The sequence below is a fragment of the Amphiprion ocellaris genome, chromosome 11 (assembly GCF_022539595.1).
Source record: "Amphiprion ocellaris isolate individual 3 ecotype Okinawa chromosome 11, ASM2253959v1, whole genome shotgun sequence".
NCBI classification, from domain to species: Eukaryota; Metazoa; Chordata; class Actinopteri; family Pomacentridae; genus Amphiprion; species Amphiprion ocellaris.
This window is the reverse complement of record NC_072776.1, coordinates 34314133-34336673: the sequence shown is the minus strand read 5'-3', so window position 1 is coordinate 34336673 and position 22541 is coordinate 34314133. Positions and strand designations below refer to the sequence as shown.

General features: G+C 37.1%; 1 protein-coding gene across 4 annotated transcripts in view; it reads left to right on the top strand.

The window, feature by feature from the left end:
• Positions 1 to 22541, top strand: part of cntnap5a (contactin associated protein family member 5a) — a 172540-nt gene that overhangs the window by 49442 nt on the left and 100557 nt on the right. For all 4 annotated transcript variants that reach the window (XM_055015104.1, XM_055015107.1, XM_055015106.1 and 1 more), the window contains 4 exons: positions 4707 to 4910; positions 9409 to 9593; positions 15163 to 15306; positions 22031 to 22298. In XM_055015104.1, the coding sequence (XP_054871079.1) occupies positions 4707 to 4910; positions 9409 to 9593; positions 15163 to 15306; positions 22031 to 22298 (801 nt within the window). The remainder of the gene's footprint in view (positions 1 to 4706; positions 4911 to 9408; positions 9594 to 15162; positions 15307 to 22030; positions 22299 to 22541) is intronic.

Below are 22541 nucleotides of genomic sequence, written 5' to 3'. Positions count from 1 at the left end.
TTGTGTTGATTTTAGTATTTTTTGGATAATTTAGACTCTTTTTGTGGTAGTTTTTAATTTATTTTTCTTTTATGGTGATTTTGTGTCTTTGTGGAGATGTGTTGTTTTTGGTGGGAATTTCACTTTTTAGGAGTGAAATTTGTATCTTGTTTGGTCATTTTGTGCCTTTTGTTAGTGATTTTGCATATTTTGGGGTTGATTTTGTCTTTTCGGGTGATTTTGTTTCTCTTTGTTGCGATTTCTTGGGGGTTTGTGGAGGTTTTGGTCCTTTCTGTGGTTATTTTGTGTATTTTTGCATCTTTTTTGGAGGCCAATTTGCATCTTTCATGGTGATCTTGTGTTTCTTGTTGGTGATTTTGCATCTTATTGTGTTGATTTTTCTGTGTCGTTTTGTGGTAACTTCACATCTTTTGAGGTGATTTTGCATTTTTTTGGTGGCCATATTCAGTCTTTGTGGTAATTTTGCCTCTTTTCTGGTGATTTTGTTTCTTTTTGTGGAGATTTTATGTTGTCTTGAGATAATTTTGTGTGGAGGTCTGTTTTTTGTGGTAATTTCACCTGTTAAGGGGGCAATTTTGCATCTTTTCTATTCATTATGTGCCTTTTGTGGTGATTTTTAGTCTTTTTGGTAATTTAGCATCTTTTTGTGGTGGTTTGTGTTGTTTTTTGTGTTAATTTCACTTTCTTAGGAGGCAATTTGAGTGTTTTGGGGGTATTTTTTGCCTCTTTGTGGTGATTTTGAGTCTTTGGAGTAATTTAGGCTTTTTATGTGGAGATTTTATTTGTTTTTGTGGTGATTTTTTGTCTGCTTGTGGTGATTTCCAGCTTTTTTTAGTTATTGTAATTTAACTTTTTACCAGAACTCAGATGTGTTTCTCCTCCTAAATGTCATGGTTCTATCTGCTGGACTGATGAAGTTCTGAGGCTCAGAAATGATGGAAAAAGTCCATTAAATAGTGATGAATCTGGACCCACCTCTATGGAACTCTGGAAATATTCCCAGTATGAAGGTAGAACTCTGATCATTAAATAAAAGCACTGTAGATGAAGAACCAGGGATTTTCAGGGAGGAGAAACAACCTTAAATATGTCCATGTATATTAAATATGTTTCCACAGAGTCAGAATGTGTCCAAACATTTAAATCTGATGTAAAACTAACCCCTATGAGCTGAAAGCTAAACTGCAATCGTCTCAGGACACATGAGGATGGATCCATGAGGACCATGATGCACTGCAGCAGCGCTAACTTTAGCTGCTAGCTAATGTGATTTTCTAAGCGCTGAGATGAAGCTGCTGCTCCTCAGCTGTGATTAAAACACCTACAGAAGCATCCAGCTGCTGAACAGTAAACATGTTGTTTAGCTTCAGAAACAAGCTGCTGCTCTGAAGACTAAAACATGTTGAATAAAACTATAAATTATTACAGCTGCAGTCCTCTGTAGGTTTGTATAGATGGACACACAACAGTTATAAATGGTTATTTCAACGTTGTGGACAGGTTTGCAGATTACAGCTTCTACTTATGCAGGAATAGCAACACTAGGCTGCAGATTTTCTCTTCATTTTATTGGTATTTGATTATATTATGGCCTTCTTTGGTCATTTTGTGTCTCATTTTATTTCTTACTTTGTGCATCTTTGCAGGTTTTTGTATGTTGCACCTTTAGTTGTGCTCATTTTGTGTCTCTGTTTTTTCATTTTATGCCACATTTTGGTCTTTTTATGTCTCATTTTATGCATCTTTGCAGTTACTTGCATGTCATACCACCAGTTGTGGTCATCATTTTATTTCATTTTCGAGTCATTTTATGTCACGTTTTGTTCATTTTGTGTCTCTTTCAGTTCATTTTGTGTGTCATTTTATGAGTCTTTGCAGTTTTTTTGCATGTCATGCCATTAGTTGTGGTTATTTTGTGTCATTTTTGTCATTTTGCACCTTATTTTACATGTGTTATTAGTTATTTTCATATCATGTCATCAGTTGTGCATCATTTTGTTTCCTTTTCTGATCATTTTATGTCCCTGTTTGTTCACTTTGCATCACTTTCTGGTCATGTTGCTCCTTGCTTTCCACGTTTTTGTCATTTTTGCATGTCATGTTATTAGTTGTGTCATTTTGTGTCACTTTTTGTTCTGGTTGTGCAATTTTCTCTTCATTTTATTTCAGTATTTGGTTATATTGTATCCTTTTTTGGTCATTTTTTGTCTCATTTTATGTCTTATTTTATGCATCTTTGCAGGTTTTTGTATGTTGCGCTTTTAGTTATGCTCAATTTATGTCACATTTTGGTCACTTTGTGTCACTTTTTTGCTCATTTTATGTGTATTACTTTCATGATCTGGAACCTTTAAGTATGAGAAATGTGCAGAAATAAGGGAAATCCTTTATCCCAGCTGTATAAATATCACAACTACAGTATAACTCCTGAATAATTAAAGACATGCAGGAAGGTCTGACCTGATCTTTGCTGTTTTCTCCTTAAATCTGGTTTGTTTTGCTGCTTTGTGAAGCTCAGACAGTTTGAGAGCTTCTGATAAACCCGAGAAACTCGCTGCAATTAGCTGATATGTTGTGGTGAATTATATTACAGTATATATAATTTTTTTAATATATATATATATATATATATATATATATATATATATATATATATATATATATATATATATTTAGTTTGTCAGAGCAGAGATGTGAATAATTAAAGATGGCTGCGTTCCATCCAGCTTCATTATTATTATTATCAGCTCCACCTGAGTCCAGCTTTTCTCTGCAGCTCGTTGTTCATTCATTCTGCTACAGGAAACGCCGTCCAGATTGCTGCTGCATTGTGGGTCAGAATTTAAATGAATAAACCAACGTCTGCTTTTTCAGTTTCGGATTAGACAAACTTTGAGCCATTTTGTACAGCTGTAATTTTAAACAGGTTTTTAACACGTGATGCAAATTTTATACTCATTAAGGGCCAAATTACCAGCGTTTTTGGACAGGTTTTGCCTAATTTTGGACAGTTTGCATGTCTTTTTGGAATGTTTTGTCAGACTGGACACATTCTGAGTACTTTTGGACAACTATGGAGTGATTCTAGACATTTTTTAAAATTATGTTAAAGACATTTTTGTCACATTAAACACATTACCGGAAATATTGGAAATCTGGCCATACATGACTGTAAAATTGTCCACAATGATACATATAATGTGTAAAAGGCCCGTTCAAAATGACTTGAAATAAGTTGACAACAATAAAAAATGGCTCCAAGGTTGTCCAACATGAGAAAAACCCATCCAAACTGATCTGAAAACTGTCCAAAATGACTTAAAATTGGCCAGAATGACTCCAAATCTGTCCAATCCTGCAGCTTGCCTTTTTGTTTCCTCTCTCAGTTTCAGTTGTTTTTGTCAAAGATCCAACAGTTTTTAAAAACATTCAAGAAAAAAAAAAGCATTTATTGAGTAAAAGAGCAGCAGTAGAGGATTAATAATAGTAGCAGGAGTACTAGAAGATGCTGTTTTAGCTGTAATATGTAAAGAATACGTTTAGTTTTATCCATGAGAGCCACCAGACTGCAGACATTAGCCACCGTTAGCGGCTAACATCCCCCTCCTTCAGTAGTCGTCACCTCGTTTAACCTCATTTCAGTTTCTCAGCTCGACTGGACTCTGATTCTACGGTTCATCGGACCGAAGCTGAACAAGGAGGAGCAGCAGATCTGAGAACAGCAGCAGAGACTTTAACACTGAGCTGAGGGGAAACAAAGCATGAAGAGATGGAAATAACCCGAATCCATAAAATAAATAAAATCACACATTAAAATACTTTTCATACAGAACATTCTTTAGTTTTGGTGCAGCAGCCGACCCCTGAAGGACGTTTCTCCAGCTCAGAGTTGGAGATCAGTCAGTTTATAAACACAGGGAGAAGCAACGGTTTCAACGGGAGGGACTCACATGTGCTAACATGGATTAGCATCAGTGCTAATGTGGACAAGTGTTTGTTTACCTGTGTTTACACTAGATTGGTAACAAGTATGGAAACATGGACTAACATGTACTAAAACAACATGGACTGGCTTTGTCTAATGTGGCCTAATATTTGCTAGCATGTACTAATATTCCCTCATATGTGCTAGCATGTCTAAACATCTGCTGACATGCACCAAAATGTATGAGCATGCACTGACACGTGCTAACATTAGCTAATATGTACTAGCATGTACCAACATGTAACAGCATACACTAATGTTGACCAACATGGACTGATATGTACTTATATGTAGTAACATGTTCATACATGTACTAACATGTTCTATTAGCGCTAACATGCATTAGTATGTGCTAACATGCTTGTATGATGGGACACAGAGGATCTCACACACAGATAAATGTGTTTTCATTCCGTGATCCAGACGCTGTAACTAGAAAACCTCTTTAAACAGCAGAAAGTTGGTTTGCTTTATTAAATCTTTATTTATATTCAGAAAGTTTCTCCTCTAATATTTACAGCAAATTAAAGCAGACTTCATTTACTGAGTAACTCTGTTCATCTCATGCACGTATTTCTGATGCTAAGTGGTTTTTGTTTTTCTGAGCAATAAAGCTGCTTTAAATTCAGTTAATTTTCTGTTTTGTCTAAAGGAAAGCAGCTCTAATTTATAGCTGCAAGAACTCTTCTATCTGATCTGAGAGCTGCTCTGTCTCCTACAGAGTCCTACGTGGCCGACTTCGACGGCAGGAGCTCGCTGCTGTATCGATTCAACCAGAAGTCCATGTCGACGGTGAAGGACGTGATCTCTCTGAGGTTCAAGAGCCACCAGACGGAGGGAGTGCTGCTGCATGGAGAGGGCCAGAGAGGAGACTACATCACCCTGGAGCTGCACCGAGGACGCCTGGACCTCTACCTCAACCTGGGTGAGGCTCTTTGGAGGAGAAACATCTCCGTGATTGAGCTGTCAGTTCAGTTTCTGTCACAACAAACACAGAAGAACGGTTCAATCAGGAATAACTACTGTCAGAAACAAACTGAGCAGAGATAAATGATTTAACCCTCGAAACCCCCAAACCTACTGGATGGAGGCTTAAAGCTTCATTATCTCTCAGAAAACTGCCAGAATGACTCCATTTATCAGCCGGAAAACTGTTAAAACACAAAGAATCATCACATTTTTATCGCTATGCAGTTTAAAAACCTGATGGTTCATCAAAATCTCTTTATTCTGCATGACTTGTTTATAAATTCCCCCAAATACAGCAGATTATGTAAAAAACAAACCAAAAATTCTGAGCTCTAAGACTGAAAATCAAAGCTACTGGATGAATAAATAAAGTCAGCATGACTTAGAAACAGAGAACAGAGGAGGAAGTAGTTGGAGATCCATCCAGCATGGTGAAACATCTTCTAGTTGTTGGAGATCCATCCAGCATGGTGAAACATCTTCTAGTAGTTGGAGATCCATTCAGCATGGTGAAACATCTTCTAGTAGTTGGAGATCCATTCAGCATGGTGAAACATCTTCTAGTAGTTGGAGATCCATTCAGCATGGTGAAACATCTTCTAGTAGTTGGAGATCCATTCAGCATGGTGAAACATCTTCTAGTTGTTGGAGATCCATCCAGCATGGAGAAACATCTTCTAGTAGTTGGAGATCCATTCAGCATGGTGAAACATCTTCTAGTTGTTGGAGATCCATCCAGCATGGTGAAACATCTTCTAGTAGTTGGAGATCCATTCAGCATGGAGAAACATCTTCTAGTAGTTGGAGATCCATTCAGCATGGTGAAACGTCTAGTTGTTGGAGATCCATTCAGCATGGAGAAACATCTTCTAGTAGTTGGAGATCCATCCAGCATGGTGAAACATCTTTCTACAGATGATGAGCAGAGAAGAAAAGTCAATAAATCCAAAATGACACCCAAAAAAAGGTTTAAAATGACCCCTAAATTGACAAAATTATTCAGCGGCTTGTAGAAATTAATTGAAAATGGTCCAAAATCACTCAAATTTTTACCTCAAATTACTAAATTTTGATCAAAACAATTTGTAATATTTGCAAAATGACTGTTAACTTTTCCAAAATGGGTCATAGATTGAACAAAATAATGTAAATTCTGCCAAAAATTACAAAAAAATTGGTTCAAAACTATTTGTAATATGACTAAAATAAGACAACTTGACTAAAGTTTTGTCTACATTAAATAATTACTCAAAAATGATGCAAAATTTGTTCAAAATGACCACTGTATCTAAAAAAAAATATGCTCAAAATGACAAAATTCAAAAATGGCAAAAAATTACTTAACATTTGAAAAATTTGACAAAACTCTCTTCTCCAAAATGACTCATAAATTGCTCCAAAATACTAAAATGTAAAACTGTCCAAAATGACTCAAAAACTGCAAGAAAGGACTAAAATATTGCAAATAACTCAAATTTTGCCCAAAATGACAAAACTTTGTTCAAAACTATTTGTAATATCTCAAAATGGCTTTTTAACTTTACCAAAGTGACTCATAAACTGCTCAAAATGACAAAATTTTGTTTACAGTTAATAAAACTGCCCCAAATTACTCAAAAATGTTCCAACATGACTCAAAATTTGACCAAAATGACTTTTAACTTCTCAAAATGACTCGTAAATTGAAAAACTGAAAAAATATTCAAAATTTGCCTAATTTGACAAAAGACTTCTCTACAAAGAATCATAAATTGACCAAAATGACAAACTTTTGTTCAAATCTATTTGCAATATCTGCAAAATGACTCACAGCTTCTCCAAAATGACTCAGAAATTGCTCAAAATTACTCAAAAAATTTTCATACATGACTCAAAATTTGTCCAAAATGACCACTGTTTCTAAAAAAAAAAAAAAAAAAAAAAAAAGGGCCCAAAATGGGAAAGAAAATTTCAAAATTACTCAAAATTTGTCCATATTGACAAAACTCTTTTGAATCTGGCATAAATTAATTGAATCTTCTCTAAAATGACTCAAATTTTGTTAAAACATTAGTTAAAAAAACTGACCAAAATGACTAAAAAACTGCCCAAAAAAAACACTCAAAATTTGTCCAAAATGACCACTGCATCCCAAAAAAACTGCCCAAAATGACAAAATTTTCTAGAAAACTATTGAGAACTTTTCCCAAAATGACTTATAAATTGCCCAAAATGATTAAAAAATTTTCCAACAAGACTCAAAATTTGGACAAAACGACCACTGTATCTCAAAAAACTGCCCAAAATGACAACATTTTTGGGAACACTACTTCGAACTTTTTCCAAAATAACTCAAATTGCCCAAAGCAACTAAAATTTTGTCTGTAGATAATACAACTGCCCAAAATTACTCAAAAAGTTTCCAACATGACTCATAAAATTGCCCAAAATGACAAAATTCAAAAATGGAAAAAACACCTTAAAATTTGCCTAATATGACACCATTTTTTTTCTCTAAGATGACTCAAATTTTGATCAAAATGACAAAATTTTGTTTAAAACTATTTGTAATATCTGCAAAATTATTCTGAGCTTCTCCAAAATGGCTCAGATTTTGTCTTTAATTAATAAAATTGACCAAAATGACTTAAAATTGGTCCAAAGTCACCACTGCATCCCAAAAAATTGGCCAAGATGACAAAATTTTCTATAAAACTATTTAGAACTTCCCCAGAATGACTCATAAACTGCCCAAAATGACTACAATTGTGTCTAAAAATACTCAAAAATGTATCTAAAATGACCACTTTATCTGAACAAAATGGTTCAAACTGACAAAATTCCAAAACTTTTTTCTCATAAACTGCTCAAAATGACTAAAATGACTAATGACTACATTTTTTTCCACACTTCATAAAATTGCCCAAAAGGACTAAAAATTTGCCAAATTGGTGCAAAATCACTCAAATTTTGCCCAAAATGACAATATTTAGTTGAAAAATGTGTAACATCTGCAAAATGAATCTTAACTTCTCTAAAATGACTCAGAAATTGCCCAAAATTACAAAAATTTTGTGAAACGTAAACAAAGTACCCAAAGTAACTCATAATTGTTCATATTTTTTTATGATTCATGACATTTTAACATTTCATTTCTGAACCCTGATATCTTAAAAAAAAAAAAAATGCCCAAAATTACAAAATTCCAAAACAGGAAAAAAATACTCAAAATTTGCCTAATTTGACGAAACTGTCTTCTCTACAAAGACTCATAAATTGACCAAAATGAAAAAAATTAGTTTAAAACTGTTTGTAATATATCCACAATGACTCATAAGTTGTCCAAAATGTGTTTATTTATTCTTTCTTTTACCAGCTAAGATCCGTTGAGAACAATTTCTCATTTACAAATGACTCAAAAAATTTTCCAACAGGACTCAAAATTTGTCCAGAATGACCACTGTTTCTTTTTTAAAAAATGGCCCAAAATGACAAAATTCCAAAATGGAAAAAAAAAAAAAATCAAAATTACTCAAAATTTGTCTATATTGACAAAAATTTTTGGAATCTGGCATCAATTCATTGAAACTTCTCTAAAATGGCTCAAATTTTGTTTAAAAAAAAAGTTTAAAAAACTGACCAAAATGACAAAAAAATGCCCAAAAAGGACTAAAAATTTGTCCAAAATGACCACTGCATCCCACAAAACTGCCCATAATGGCAAAATTTTCTAGAAAACTGTTGAGAACTTTTTCCAAAATAATTCATGAACTACTCAAAGCGGCTAAAATTTGGTCTACGGTTAATAAAGGTGCCCAAAATGACTCGAAATGTTTCATATTTTGTATGATTTCTGGTGTTCTAATGTTTAATTGTTGAGCCCAGTGAGTAAAAATGTGACAGAAACTGTTGATTGGAGACTTGATTATTATTAAAACAACTAGTTTCTGTTCTGGAGTCATGTGACTGAATGGATGGATCTTATTGGTTCCACACCTGTCCAGGTTCTCCTCACCTTGAAACTTCCTGGTTTTTATTCCATTAAGTCTCCTCACTGTGGTCTTTCTTTTACTTCCGGTTCTTCCAGACGACAGCAGTGTTTTTCATTCCGTTTCTCTCCTTATCGTGGTATTTTCTGTGTTTTTTATTCCGTTTCTCTCCTTAAAGTTTAATTTAAGGGTTTATGAAGTTATTGTATTGTATTATCGTGGTATTATCGTGATATTTCCAGTTCTTCCAGATGACAGCCGGGTCTTTTTTACTCCGTCAGTCTCTTCATCGTGGTATTTTCTGTGTTTTTTACTCCGTCAGTCTCTTCATCGTGGTATTTTCTGTGTTTTTTACTCCGTCAGTCTCTTCATCGTGGTATTTTCTGTGTTTTTTACTCCGTCAGTCTCTTCATCGTGGTATTTTCTGTGTTTTTTACTCCGTCAGTCTCTTCATCGCGGTCTTTCTTTTACTTCCGGTTCTTCCAGACGACGGCCGGGTGAGGCTGGGCAGCCGGCGGGTGGCCGTCACCGTGGGCAGCCTCCTGGACGACCAGCACTGGCACTCGGTCCACATGGAGCGCTTCAACCGGCAGGTCAACCTGACGGTGGACGCCCAGACCAGCAGCTTCCAGACCCGGGGGGACGGACACTCGCTGGACGTGGACTACGAGGTGAGACGTCTTCGTTTTAAAAACAGAGAAACGTTCCAGTCCAGCCTCTCTATGAACCTGTTTCTCAGCCTCCACTCCTGGTCGTCCGTCTGAACTGATTCTACCGTCTCTGTCCTCATGAACACGACGTCCAGCAGCGCCTGCAGGGACTTTATGCACATTTACATCGTTGGGAGAAAAAAAACAGCAAATCCGGAGGCAAAGTGTCAGAAAAAATAGAGAGAAACCAGAGGAATGGTTGACCTCGAAAAACTGTAGAAGCAGTAAAATGACAACACAGATCTGTAAATTAATGATGTTTTTATGTGATTTAAACAACAAGAACTGCAGTTAAACCCTGAAAGTTTACCGTCATCAGAGAGGGAACCAGTGTTCTGCTGTTTGGGTTCCGTTTTCTCATATCGCTGTTTTATTCATTTGGAATGTATAAAAAAAAAAAAAAAAAAAAAAAAAAAAAACAGGTAATCTGGTAGCAAAGATTTCAGAAAAAATACGTAAATAAAAATTAAAAAATTGTAAAAGCAGTAAAATGACAACAAAAATGTGAAAAAATTATGTTTTTTTTAGCCAATATAAACCAAAAATTCTTGTAGAAAATGCAAAAACAAAAAGAAAAAGTTGAATTAGTCACGAGTTTGTGACACAAAAATAATTCTGAATATTTTGAAAAAATGAATGGAAACAGCTTAATTTTCCAAGAATGTCTGAAATGCCTGTAAAAAATCTCCTAAAAATGAGTGGAAACTTTTTTTTTCTTGTTATTTGTGCAGTTTGGGGCTGCTCCATTGATTAACGGTTCATACGAACTTCTTGAAACTCGGCTGCTTTATAGATCTGTTGTTCTGCTGCTGGATGGAGGGTTGGAGCATCAATAACTGAAGCATCTTCTACCGTCTTCTATCAGAATCTGCATCATCGGCCTCACATGCAAACGTTTGATTTCTCTTCTGTGGCTGTGGGAGTTTGAAATAAAGTCCAAATTGAAGGACCTTCAGAGGCTCCAGAGAGACTTTAGAAACATCAGCGGGTCAGAGTGGAGAAACCGAAGCCGGAACTGATATTTTGGACCCAATCAGCCTCCAGACAGTGAGTCAGGGAACTAAGAATGCACCAGAACACAACAAACAGCAGCTTCCCTGTTATTCAGGCTGCATTTATCTGTTCATAGAGCCCACAGATGGTTCTGGTTCTGTTCTAATAACTGACTAAGAACCGAGTCCTGCAGCTAAAACCAAGGAAAACTGGAATTATGAGCTGTTTGTTTTATCTTTAATCTGCTTCCATGATCTCAAAGTGGACTAAAAAAATCCCCCAACATGACAAACTTTGTCCAAACGACTCGATAATTTCCAAAAGTAAAAACCATTTGTCCAAAACTATCAAGAACCAAGATGAAATGAAGTGAAAATTGTCCAAAAAGTCAAAAATATGTCAATAATCACTCTCAACTTCTCCAAAATGACTCAAATATTGGACAAAAAGGACAAAACTTTTAAAGTAATTTAAAATAATTCAGAATGACTTACAAGTCCTTCAAAATAACTTCTAAGTTGGCCAAGATGACAATCTGTCTAAAATTACACAGTATTTGTCTAAAATGTAAAATGTTGCCCAAAACTAAGAGGAAAATGGCCAAAATGAATTGAAACTTGAACAAAATAACCCCCAAAATTGCCCAAAATGACAAAAATGTTGTCCAAAACTATCCAGAAACTGGCTGAAAAGAATTGGAAGTTGTCCAAAAAGTCAAAAATATGTCCATAATCACTCTAAACTACAAAAAACTCAAATATTAGACAAAAATGACAGAACTTTGTTCCAAACTATTCAGAAGTTCTGTGAAACGACTTGAATCTCTTCCAAAATGACTGAGATTTGGTCTGAAGTAAATACAACTATCCAAAATGACTCAAATCTTGTACAAAATAACGTAGAAATTCCCCCAAATTACAAAATTTTGTTCAGAACTATTTGAAACTTTTGCAGAAGGACTCAAAACTTCTCTGAAATTCATCAAAAATTGTTCAAATTATGTCTGAAGTGGAAAAACAATGCCCAAAATAATTTGAAACTTCTCCAAAATTACTCAATTATTGTACAAAATAACTAAAAAAAAAACCCAAATCACAAAATTTTGTCCATAACTATTCAGAACATTTGCAAAAGGACTTGAAACGTCTCCAAAATGCTTCAGAAATTATAAAAATATTGTCTAAAGTGAACAAACTGTCCAAAATGACTCCTTTTTATGATGTTTGTCATTCTGTGTCATACTTCACAGAGTGACTCAATAATTTCCTGAAATGACAAAATTTTGTCCAAAATGACTCAATAATTGCTTAAAATGCCAAAATTTCATCTAAAATGGCTGATTAATTGCCCAAAAAGAAAAACTTTTGTCCAGAATTACTCAATAATTGCTTAAAAGCACAAGAGTTTGTCCAAAATTACTCAATAACTGTCTGAAATTACAAAATTTTGTCTGAAATGACTTAATAATTGGTTAAAATCACAAAATTTTGTCTAAAATGACTCAATATTTGACAAAAATGACAAAATTTGTCCAAAATTACTCAATAATTGTCTGAAATTACAAAATTGTGTCTAAAGTGACTCAATAATTGCCTAAAACAACAGCATTTTGTCTAAAATGACAAAATAATTGCTTAAAATCACAAGTTTGTCCAAAATCACTCAATAATTGACAAAAATGACAAAATTTTGTCCAAAATCAGACAGAATTGTCCAAAATTATTCAGAAATTGGCCACGATATCTCCAAAAATGACCCAGCATGACGATGATGAACAACAGCAGCCTCATAATACAGAGTCGGTGAATTAAAGAACCTCTGAGCTGAAACTAAACCAGATTCCTGCACCAACAAACAGCTTCCTGTTCTTCACGGCTTCCTTTATCTGGCTCTGGAACCAGGAGCTGCTTCTGGTTCTGGTTCTGGACTAATCACTGATGGAGGACTTAAGCCTTGAAAGCTGGAATTATTTGCTATTTGTGTTTTTATCTTTAATCCTCCTCCGCCGTCCCAAACATATTCAGATCATTTCTGAACAAAAGGATTATATAATATTCCCTCAGCACCGTCACATTTCTGCTTAATTCAGGAACTGGAAGGATCAGTTTCCTCTGAAGCCAAGAACAGAGGAGTTAGCTTAGCCGCTGTGTTTAGCATTACGTCCTTCATCCTCCATTAATGCAGAATGACGCTTTATTTTACACGCTTCGGGTTTTACACTGCAAAAAATAACAAAAAATACAACTTCTAATAAAATTATGTTGAAACAACAAACTATACTGAGTTAGTAGAATTAGCCTTTGTGTTTAATCAGAAATATTTTATAATTATTATTTTTGTATTACCATTTCTTTTAACTAGTTTTTCTACATTATTTAGGATATTTTTATGTTATATATTAACCCTCCTGTTGTCCTCATTTATGGGCAGCAAAAAGTACTGTACCTTCATCTGAAAAAAACTCAGAAATTGTCCACGATGTGTCAGAAAATGAGAAAACACTGACCATCACTGTTGATCAGATCACAACTGTTGCTTTAGTGGAAGTTATTTATAAAAGACTTTAAAATATCCTTTAATAATATTAGTTGAGCCTCTAACACACATTTTAGCGTCTGAAATTATCCAGAGACGTTTAGTTGGTAGAAATCCTAAACTCAAAGTGAAGAATAGTGAAGTTGTCAAGGCAGTTTCATTCATTTTGTACCAAATTTAACTTTAAATTACTCATAATATTAAGCTGATGCAACGCTATTATGTCAAAATAAGTTTAGCACCTTTTAAAGGCTGATCAAATCGGGAAATTAGAATCTTTATCTTGTAATTATGCTTCTAATTAGGAAGTGGAAACAGGTTGTTCAGCTTCCGTTGTGTGACTGGAGGTGATAAAATATTCCAGAGTGAAACCAACACTTGTCATTTCCAGCCTTAAATCAGCTGCTTTGTGTGAATCTCCTGCTGCTGAATCTTATTGTTTAGCTCCACATATGCAGGACAGAACGCTGAATGGAGTCTTTTGGTTTGCATTGAAACGTGGACTCCAGGATCCGCCAGCTGATGCTACACAAACATGTGGTTGGCGGTGAGCTGAGGTGTTAATCTGTCACCGTGGAGGCCTCTGGTCCTCTGGGAGGCTCTCAGGATAGATTCTGGAAGCCAGCTGCAGGGATTTGCTTCCATTGAAGAGCATTAGCGATGCTGGGCGATAAGGCCAGAGCTCCACATCATCCCGCAGGTCGAGGAGCTCAACGCTAAGAATGGATGATGCTTATTAAACCGGGGGCATCCTCACGCTGAAAAAAGGAAAAAGAAAAGGTTTCAACCAGACTGCTGCTGTTTCTGGAAGCAAAGACGACACGTAGAAAAGTACAGCAGCTTTTATTGCTCTTCAATGTTGAAATATAGTCAATTTGATTCAGCTGGAAGGTCCAGTCTCTGCTGGATCAGAACTCCTGGATAGAACTACACCATGAAGACTAAAGAACCAAGAAACTCTGAGGAAAGGTTGTTGAAAAGCATCAGCCAGGACATGTCATCAACAGAAGACATGTGGAGACTCTGAAGACACCTGGAAGAAGGTTCTTTGGTCTGAGGAGACCAGGATGGAGCTTTATGTCCATCAGACTAGATGATATGTTTGATGGACACCAAACACTGAATGTCATCACAAACACACCATCAACACTGTGTAGCATGGTGGTGGCAGCATCATGATGTGAAGCATGGTGGTGACAGCATCATGATGTGAAGCATGGTGGTGGCAGCATCATGATGTGAAGCATGGTGGTGGCAGCATCATGATATGAAGCATGGTGGTGGCAGCATCATGATGTGAAGCACGGTGGTGGCAGCATCATGATGTGAAGCATGGTGGTGGCAGCATCATGATGTGAAGCACGGTGGTGGCAGCATCATAATGTGAAGCATGGTGGTGGCAGCATCATGATATGAAGCATGGTGGTGGCAGCATCATGATGTGAAGCATGGTGGTGGCAGCATCATGATGTGAAGCATGGTGGTGGCATCATCATGATGTGAAGCATGGTGGTGGCAGCATCATGATATGAAGCATGGTGGTGGCAGCATCATGATGTGAAGCATGGTGGTGGCAGCATCATGATGTGAAGCATGGTGGTGGCAGCATCATGATGTGAAGCATGGTGGTGGCAGCATCATGATATGAAGCATGGTGGTGGCAGCATCATGATGTGAAGCACGGTGGTGGCAGCATCATGATGTGAAGCATGGTGGTGGCATCATCATGATATGAAGCATGGTGGTGGCAGCATCATGATGTGAAGCATGATGGTGGCAGCATCATGATGTGAAGCATGGTGGTGGCAGCATCATGATGTTCCTCAGCAGCAGGTCCTGGAAGTCTGGAAGGTTGAGGATAAAATGAAAGCAGCAAAGTTTAGAGAAATCTTTAACATTTTGAAATAATTGACGCTTGTTTGTAGAAATCTGTTTTCTCTTTGTCACTAAAGACTCCTTGAAGGTTCATTTGGTTAAACATCTTCTTTCTTTGTTTCTCCAGCTGAGTTTCGGAGGCATCCCTCTTCCTGGGAAACCTGGAACGTTCCTGAGGAGGAACTTCCACGGCTGCATGGAGAACCTCTACTACAACGGCATCAACGTGGTGGACCTGGCCAAGAGGAGGAAGCCTCAGATCCACAGCGTGGTGAGTTCATGACCCATCAGGTTCCTCCTGGATCCTGAACACCAGACCTGCCTTTAGAAGTCCTGTTAGATGGATGAGTCCAGATGTTCCTGCAGATAAGACGTTAGCGTTCTACAGAAACACCCTCTGGACTCTAGGATGGTTTTATTTATTGATTTTTTTGTTCCTGGTACATTTTTTCTTCTCTGTGACTCATTTTTCACTGAAATCTAAACATCTGGACATCTGTGGAAACAGAACAACCACGAATAGGAGTACAGGAAACTCAGAAAAATGTTCTTTTTTCAGTGGAACTCAGAACGTCATAAGGAGGAAAACGTTTGAGTCATTTTGGAGAAATTCTGACTAGTTTTGAATATAGTTTTGTCGATTTAGGTCATTTTAGAGGTATTTTGTACAATATTTGAGTCATTTTGGAGAAGTTTCAAGTCATTTTTCAGAAGTTCAGAAAAGATTTGGAGAGAATTTTGTCTATTTAGGCAATTTTTGTGGTATTTTGTATCATATTTAAGTGATTTTGTACAGTTTTGTTCACTTTCAACACAATTTGAGACATTTTGGAGAATTTTCAATCCAGTTCGGGCCAGTTTCTAAGTAGTTTTGGACAGAATTTTGTCATTTATGGCAATTTTAGACGTATTTTGTACAATATTTGAGTCATTTTGGAGGATTTTCAAGTCATTTTTCAGAAGTTCAGAAAAGATTTGGATAGAATTTTGTCTGTTTAGGCAATTTTTGAGGTATTTTTTAACATCCAAGTCATTTTGCACAGATTTGTTCTCTTAGACAAAATTTCAGTCATTTTGGACAAATTTCAAGTTATGTTGCAGCAGTTCAGGGTAGTTTTGTGTAGAAAAAGTTTTTTGAAAAAGTAGTTTTTGTGTTTTGGGCAGAATTTTGGTATTTTTATGATATTTGAGTCATTTTGCACAGTTTCATTTCATTTCAGCCAGTTTCCAAGTAGTTTTGGATAGAATTTTGTAAATTTTGGTAATTTAAGAGATATTTTGTGCCATATTTGAGTCATTTTGGAGAATTTTTGAGTCGTTTTGCAGAAATTCAGACTAGCTTTGAAAAAATGTTGTCATTTTAGGCAATTTTAGAGATATTTTTCAGAATATTTGAGTCATTATGGAGAATTTTCAATCCAGTTCAGCCAGTTTCCAAGTAGTTTTGGACAGAATGTTGTCATTTAAGACAATTTTAGAGGTATTTTGTGGCACATTTGAGTCATTTTGGAGAATTTTTGAGTCATTTTGCAGAAGTTCAGAAAAGATTTGGACAGAATTTATGTATTTAGGCAATTTTTGAAGTATTTTGTATCATATGCAAGTCACTTTGCACAGATTTGTTCACTTTAGACAAAAATTTTAATCATTTTGGAGAATTCCTTCACATTTTGCAGAAGTTCAGAGTAGGTTTTAACAAAGTTTTGTCATTTAAAAAAAAAAAAAATGATGCATGAACGAAGTATAATGAATTTATAATACGCCCAAGAGGATTGTTTTTACAGTTTCTGCTGTTATTTGGAGATTTTTTTTTAAAAAGGAAACATAACTTTTGGTGATCAGAGATACAAACATCAAGAAAATGAATTTATTTTTCTATAAGAGACCCTGAATTTGCATTCTTTACCATTTTGTTGACGTTTTATTTTTCTTACTCACCTGTGGTTAATCAATATATCGACATCTGAAGCTTCTCCAGGTCTCCAGACTCCAACAGGGAGGATTTACGACCTGTAAAAGCTCAGAAATGTAAAAAAGAAAAGCTGTAATTCTGCCTCAGAGTGTCTCTAACCTGATGTAGTGATACTGAGACGTGGAGGAGGAAGAAGAGGCGAGTGGGCAGCAGCAGGAAGTGGGCGAAGCGAGCCTTTAATTTGGTGATCATGGATTGGAAGAGATTCTACGGCGCTGCAGCTCAGACAGCCACAGATTAGCCTGAAAGCTAAATAGATCTATGTATTATAGATCTGCTGGGTGACAGGAGATGAGCTGAGGATGTTAGCGCTGTGCTGCAGCTCACCTTTAAATCACCAAAGATCACTGCATTTATTCATTTAATCAGGAGTCACTCACAAAATGTTTACACTTAGTTATATCTAGAGCATGCTAAATGCTAACACCAGCATGCTAACAATGAGATGTTAATTAGATGGTAAATATAGATGTTAAATATGCTAATTTTGCATATTTTTGTGGTAATTTTGCATATTTGTAGTAATTTCACCTCTTTCAGTGGTGACTTAGTGTCTTTTTTTAGTAATTTTTCACCTTTTTGTGGTGATTTTGTATCTTTTTGTGGTGATTTTGTGTCTGTAGTAATTTCACCTCTTTCAATGGGGAGTTTGTGTCTTTTTGTAGTAATTTTTCATCTTTTTGTGGTGACTGTATCTTTTTGTGGTGATTTTGTGTCTTTTTCTAGTAGTTTTGTGTCTTTTGTGATAATTTTTGCCTTTTGTAGATGCTTTTGCATCTTTTTTGTGGTGACTTGGAGTCTTTTTGTGGTAATGTCACCTCTTTCAATGGTGGCTTTGTGCCTTTTTCTAGTAGTTTTGCATCCTTTTGTGGTGATTTTGTGTCTTTTTGTGGTGATTTTGTGTGGTTTTTATGGATATATATTTGAGAAAAAGACTAAAAATGCCGAAAGTTCGGAAATCGCTGTGCATTTTCTTTCTAAATCCGTCAGCAAGTTTTGAAATGTAGAGGATTAATCCAATTTAGATTATTATAAAAATTCCCCCATACATTTTAAATAACAGAGAAAATTAGATAAAGAGACCAAAAACATTTCGTCTCTGAGGCTGTAAACGTGTTTATTTCTCCTGTAAAATGAGATATTTTATTATTGAGATCTATGAGGGACTGAGGTGCTTTTGGCGCCTCTACTGGACGTTTGAGGAACTGCAGGTGCTCATATTGATCATCACGTTCCTTTAGTGTTCTGTCACAGCAACGTTTCTAATCAGAGCTGCTGCTGATGGGAGCAGATGGGACGTTGACCTGCTGGATGAAAAGCCTCGTTTTCTCTCTGATTAGTCAGATTTAAGTGGAAACAATCCTTCCCTCCGTGCTGGAGAGCCATTGGACGGCTGGCCAGCGTTGAGAGGCCGATGGGCGCTGATGGAATTTCAATGGGCCAATCTCCCCGAGCGAAGCTGATGGCAGGACTCACATGGAGAGGAGCTGTGATTGCTGTGTGCTGCCCTGCAGGATGATAGCAGTCTGACCTCAGAATGAAACTGAAACCCAAACCTGGATTGTTTTCATCCAGGAGCTGCTGCTGCTGCTGCTGCTGCTGCTGCTGCTGCAGTCCTGCTGCAATCTGCACAAAAAAAAAACATGTTCAGTGTTGATTTTATTCAGCAATATTCCTTTAAACATCCATAGAATAACTACATTATCCTCCTCACAATCAGCTCATCTTTTATCGACAAGAACAGTTGGGTTCTGTTAAACACTGACACCAGATCACCACAAACAGATGCAAAATTACCACAAAAAGACACAAAATTACCAAAAAAATGACAAAAATAACCACAAAAAGGGCCAAAACTATCACAAAAAACAAAAAAATAACCTCACAAAGACACAAAATTACCACAAAAAGACACAAAATTACCAAAAAATGACAAAAATAACCACAAAAAGGGTCACAACTATCGCAAAAAAACAAAAAAATAACCTCACAAAGACACAAAATTACCAAAAAAATGACAAAAATAACCACAAAAAGGGCCAAAACATCACAAAAAACTAAAAATAACCACACAAAGACACAAAATTACCACAAAAGACGCAAAAGTACCAAAAAACTGACAAAAATAACCACATAAAGGGCCAAAACTATCACAAAAAGACAGAAAGTCACCATGAAAAACACAAAATCACTACAGAAAGTGCCACAAAAGATGCAAAATCACCTCAACCAGATGCAAAATTACTACAAAATAAACACAAAAAGACACAAAATATCCATAAAAAGACACAAAGTCACCACTGAAAGAGAGGAGATGACCAAAAAGACCCACAATCACCACAAAAATATGAAACATTAACACAAAAAGACACAGAATTACACAAGGAGACGCAGTCACCACTGAAAGAGGCGAGATTACCAAAAAGACACAAAACAACCACAAAATGACACAGAATAACCATAAAAAGACACAAAAAACCCATAAAAAGACTTAAAAGCGCCTCATAAAGACAGAAAATCTTTCTAAAAAGGGCCAAAATGACCATAAAGACACAAAATCACCACAAAAAGATGCTAATTTATCAGAAACACTGAAAACTGCCACAAGAAGAGGCTAAATGTTTCCAAATTGGGGCCAAAAACAGCAAATAAGGATCCAAAGTGCCAGAAGGCTTGTTGTTGGTTGTAGCCTCCATCCAGGTGCTACAATCTACAGACGGAATCTGTTTCTGTTCATCTGAACCTTAAACCTGCTTCATCCAGGAGCTGCTACAAACGCTATGGGACTTTTGTATCTTTCTGTGGTCATTTTGCATCTTTTGTGGGGATTTTGCGTCTTTGTAGTAATTTAGCCTCTTTCAGTGATGACTTTGTGTCTCTTTGTGGTGATTTTGTGTGTCTTTGTGTCTCTTTGTTGTGATTACTGTGGTGATTTAGCATCTTTTGGTGCTTATTTTTGTCTGTTGTGTCTTTTTGTGGTGATTTTGTGTCTTTTTCTGATAATTTTGCAATCTTTTGTGGTAATTTTTGTGATGATTTTGTGTCTTTGTAGTAATTTGGCCTCTTTCAGTGGTAACTTTGTGTCTTTTTCTAGTAGTTTTTCACCTTTTGTGGTAATTTTGAGTTTTTTTGTGGTGATTTTGCGTGTTTTTGTGGTGATTTTGTGTGTCTTTGTGCGTTTACAGCTCTATCTGTGGTACTCCTGTGTGTTTTTGTGTTTTTGTGGTGACTTTGTGTGTTTTTGTTATGATTTTGTGTGTTTTTGTGGTGATTTTGCATGTCTTTGTGCGTTTACAGCTCTATCTGTGGTAATCCTGTGTGTTTTTGTGTGTTTTTGTGGTGATTTTGCCTGTTTTTGTGGTGGTTTTGTGCGTTTACAGCTCTGTCTGTGGAAATCCTGTGTGTTTTTGTGGTGATTTTGCGTGTCTTTGTGTGTTTACAGCTCTATCTGTGGTACTCCTGTGTGTTTTTGTTATGATTTTGCATGTTTTTGTGGTGTTTTTGCATGTCTTTGTGCGTTTACAGCTCTATCTGTGGTAATCCTGTGTGTTTTTGTGGTGTTTTTGCGTGTCTTTGTGCGTTTACAGCTCTATATGTGGTAATCCTGTGTGTTTTTGTGGTGTTTTTGCATGTCTTTGTGCGTTTATAGCTCTATCTGTGGTAATCCTGTGTGTTTTTGTGGTGTTTTTGCGTGTTTTTGTGCGTTTACAGCTCTATCTGTGGTAATCCTGTGTGTTTTTGTGGTGTTTTTGTGCGTTTACAGCTCTATCTGTGGTAATCCTGTGTGTTTTTGTGGTGTTTTTGCGTGTTTTTGTGCGTTTACAGCTCTATCTGTGGTAATCCTGTGTGTTTTTGTGGTGGTTTTGTGCGTTTACAGCTCTATCTGTGGTAATCCTGTGTGTTTTTGTGGTGATTTTGCGTGTCTTTGTGCATTTACAGCTCTATCTGTGGTAATCCTGTGTGTTTTTGTTATGATTTTGCATGTTTTTGTGGTGTTTTTGCATGTCTTTGTGCGTTTACAGCTCTATCTGTGGTAATCCTGTGTGTTTTTGTGGTGTTTTTGCGTGTTTTTGTGCGTTTACAGCTCTATCTGTGGTAATCCTGTGTGTTTTTGTGGTGTTTTTGTGCGTTTACAGCTCTATCTGTGGTAATCCTGTGTGTTTTTGTGGTGGTTTTGTGCGTTTACAGCTCTATCTGTGGTAATCCTGTGTGTTTTTGTGGTGGTTTTGTGCGTTTACAGCTCTATCTGTGGTAATCCTGTGTGTTTTTGTGGTGTTTTTGCGTGTCTTTGTGCATTTACAGCTCTATCTGTGGTAATCCTGTGTGTTTTTGTGGTGGTTTTGTGCGTTTACAGCTCTATCTGTGGTAATCCTGTGTGTTTTTGTGGTGTTTTTGCGTGTCTTTGTGCGTTTACAGCTCTATCTGTGGTAATCCTGTGTGTTTTTGTGGTGTTTTTGCGTGTCTTTGTGCGTTTACAGCTCTATCTATGGTAATCCTGTGTGTTTTTGTGATGGTTTTGTGCGTTTACAGCTCTATCTGTGGTAATCCTGTGTGTTTTTGTGGTGTTTTTGTGCGTTTACAGCTCTATCTGTGGTAATCCTGTGTGTTTTTGTGGTGTTTTTGTGCGTTTACAGCTCTATCTATGGTAATCCTGTGTGCTTTTGTGGTGGTTTTGTGCGTTTATAGCTCTATCTGTGGTAATCCTGTGTGTTTTTGTGGTGGTTTTGTGCGTTTACAGCTCTATCTGTGGTAATCCTGTGTGTTTTTGTGGTGTTTTTGCGTGTCTTTGTGCGTTTACAGCTGTGGTAATCCTGTGTGTTTCGAGGTTCTCCACAGCGCTGCCTCCTTCCTCCGTCTTTATTAATTCTCATGAAGTCTGCTGCTGACAAACACGTTCCGTTTTATTAACATGTCGGGTCGAGGTCACTCTCGGCTTTTTTCCTCCCATCTGTTCACTTTTGTGTGCGTCGTGGTGACATTTGTGCGGCGGTGGATTTAAACGTGGTGTCTTGTCGTCCTCCAGGGCAACGTGACCTTCTCGTGTTCGCAGCCCCAGCTGGTGTCCTGCACCTTCCTGAGCTCCAGCAGCAGCTTCCTGTCGCTGCCGCCGCCGCCGCCGGCCTCGGGGGGTTTCTCTGCTCGATTCCAGCTGCGGACGTGGAACCCGGACGGACTGCTGCTGTCCCTGCAGCTCCACCCCGGTCCTCAGACGCTGGAGCTGCAGGTCAGCGGGGGACGGCTGCTGCTGGGCCTCCACGGATCCGGACGGCACAGATCTGAGGCCACCACAGGTGAGTCTGAGAGGGAGCGGCCAATCAGAGCAGAGCGGATCACCTGTAGAGCAGCGGATCACCTGTAGAGCAGCAGATCACATGTAGAGTAGCGGATCACCTGTAGAGTAGCGGATCACCTGTAGAGCAGCGGATCACATGTAGAGCAGCGGATCACATGTAGAGCAGCGGATCACCTGTAGAGCAGCAGCTCACCCGTAGAGCATCGGATCACCTGTAGAGCAGCGGATCACCTGTAGAGCA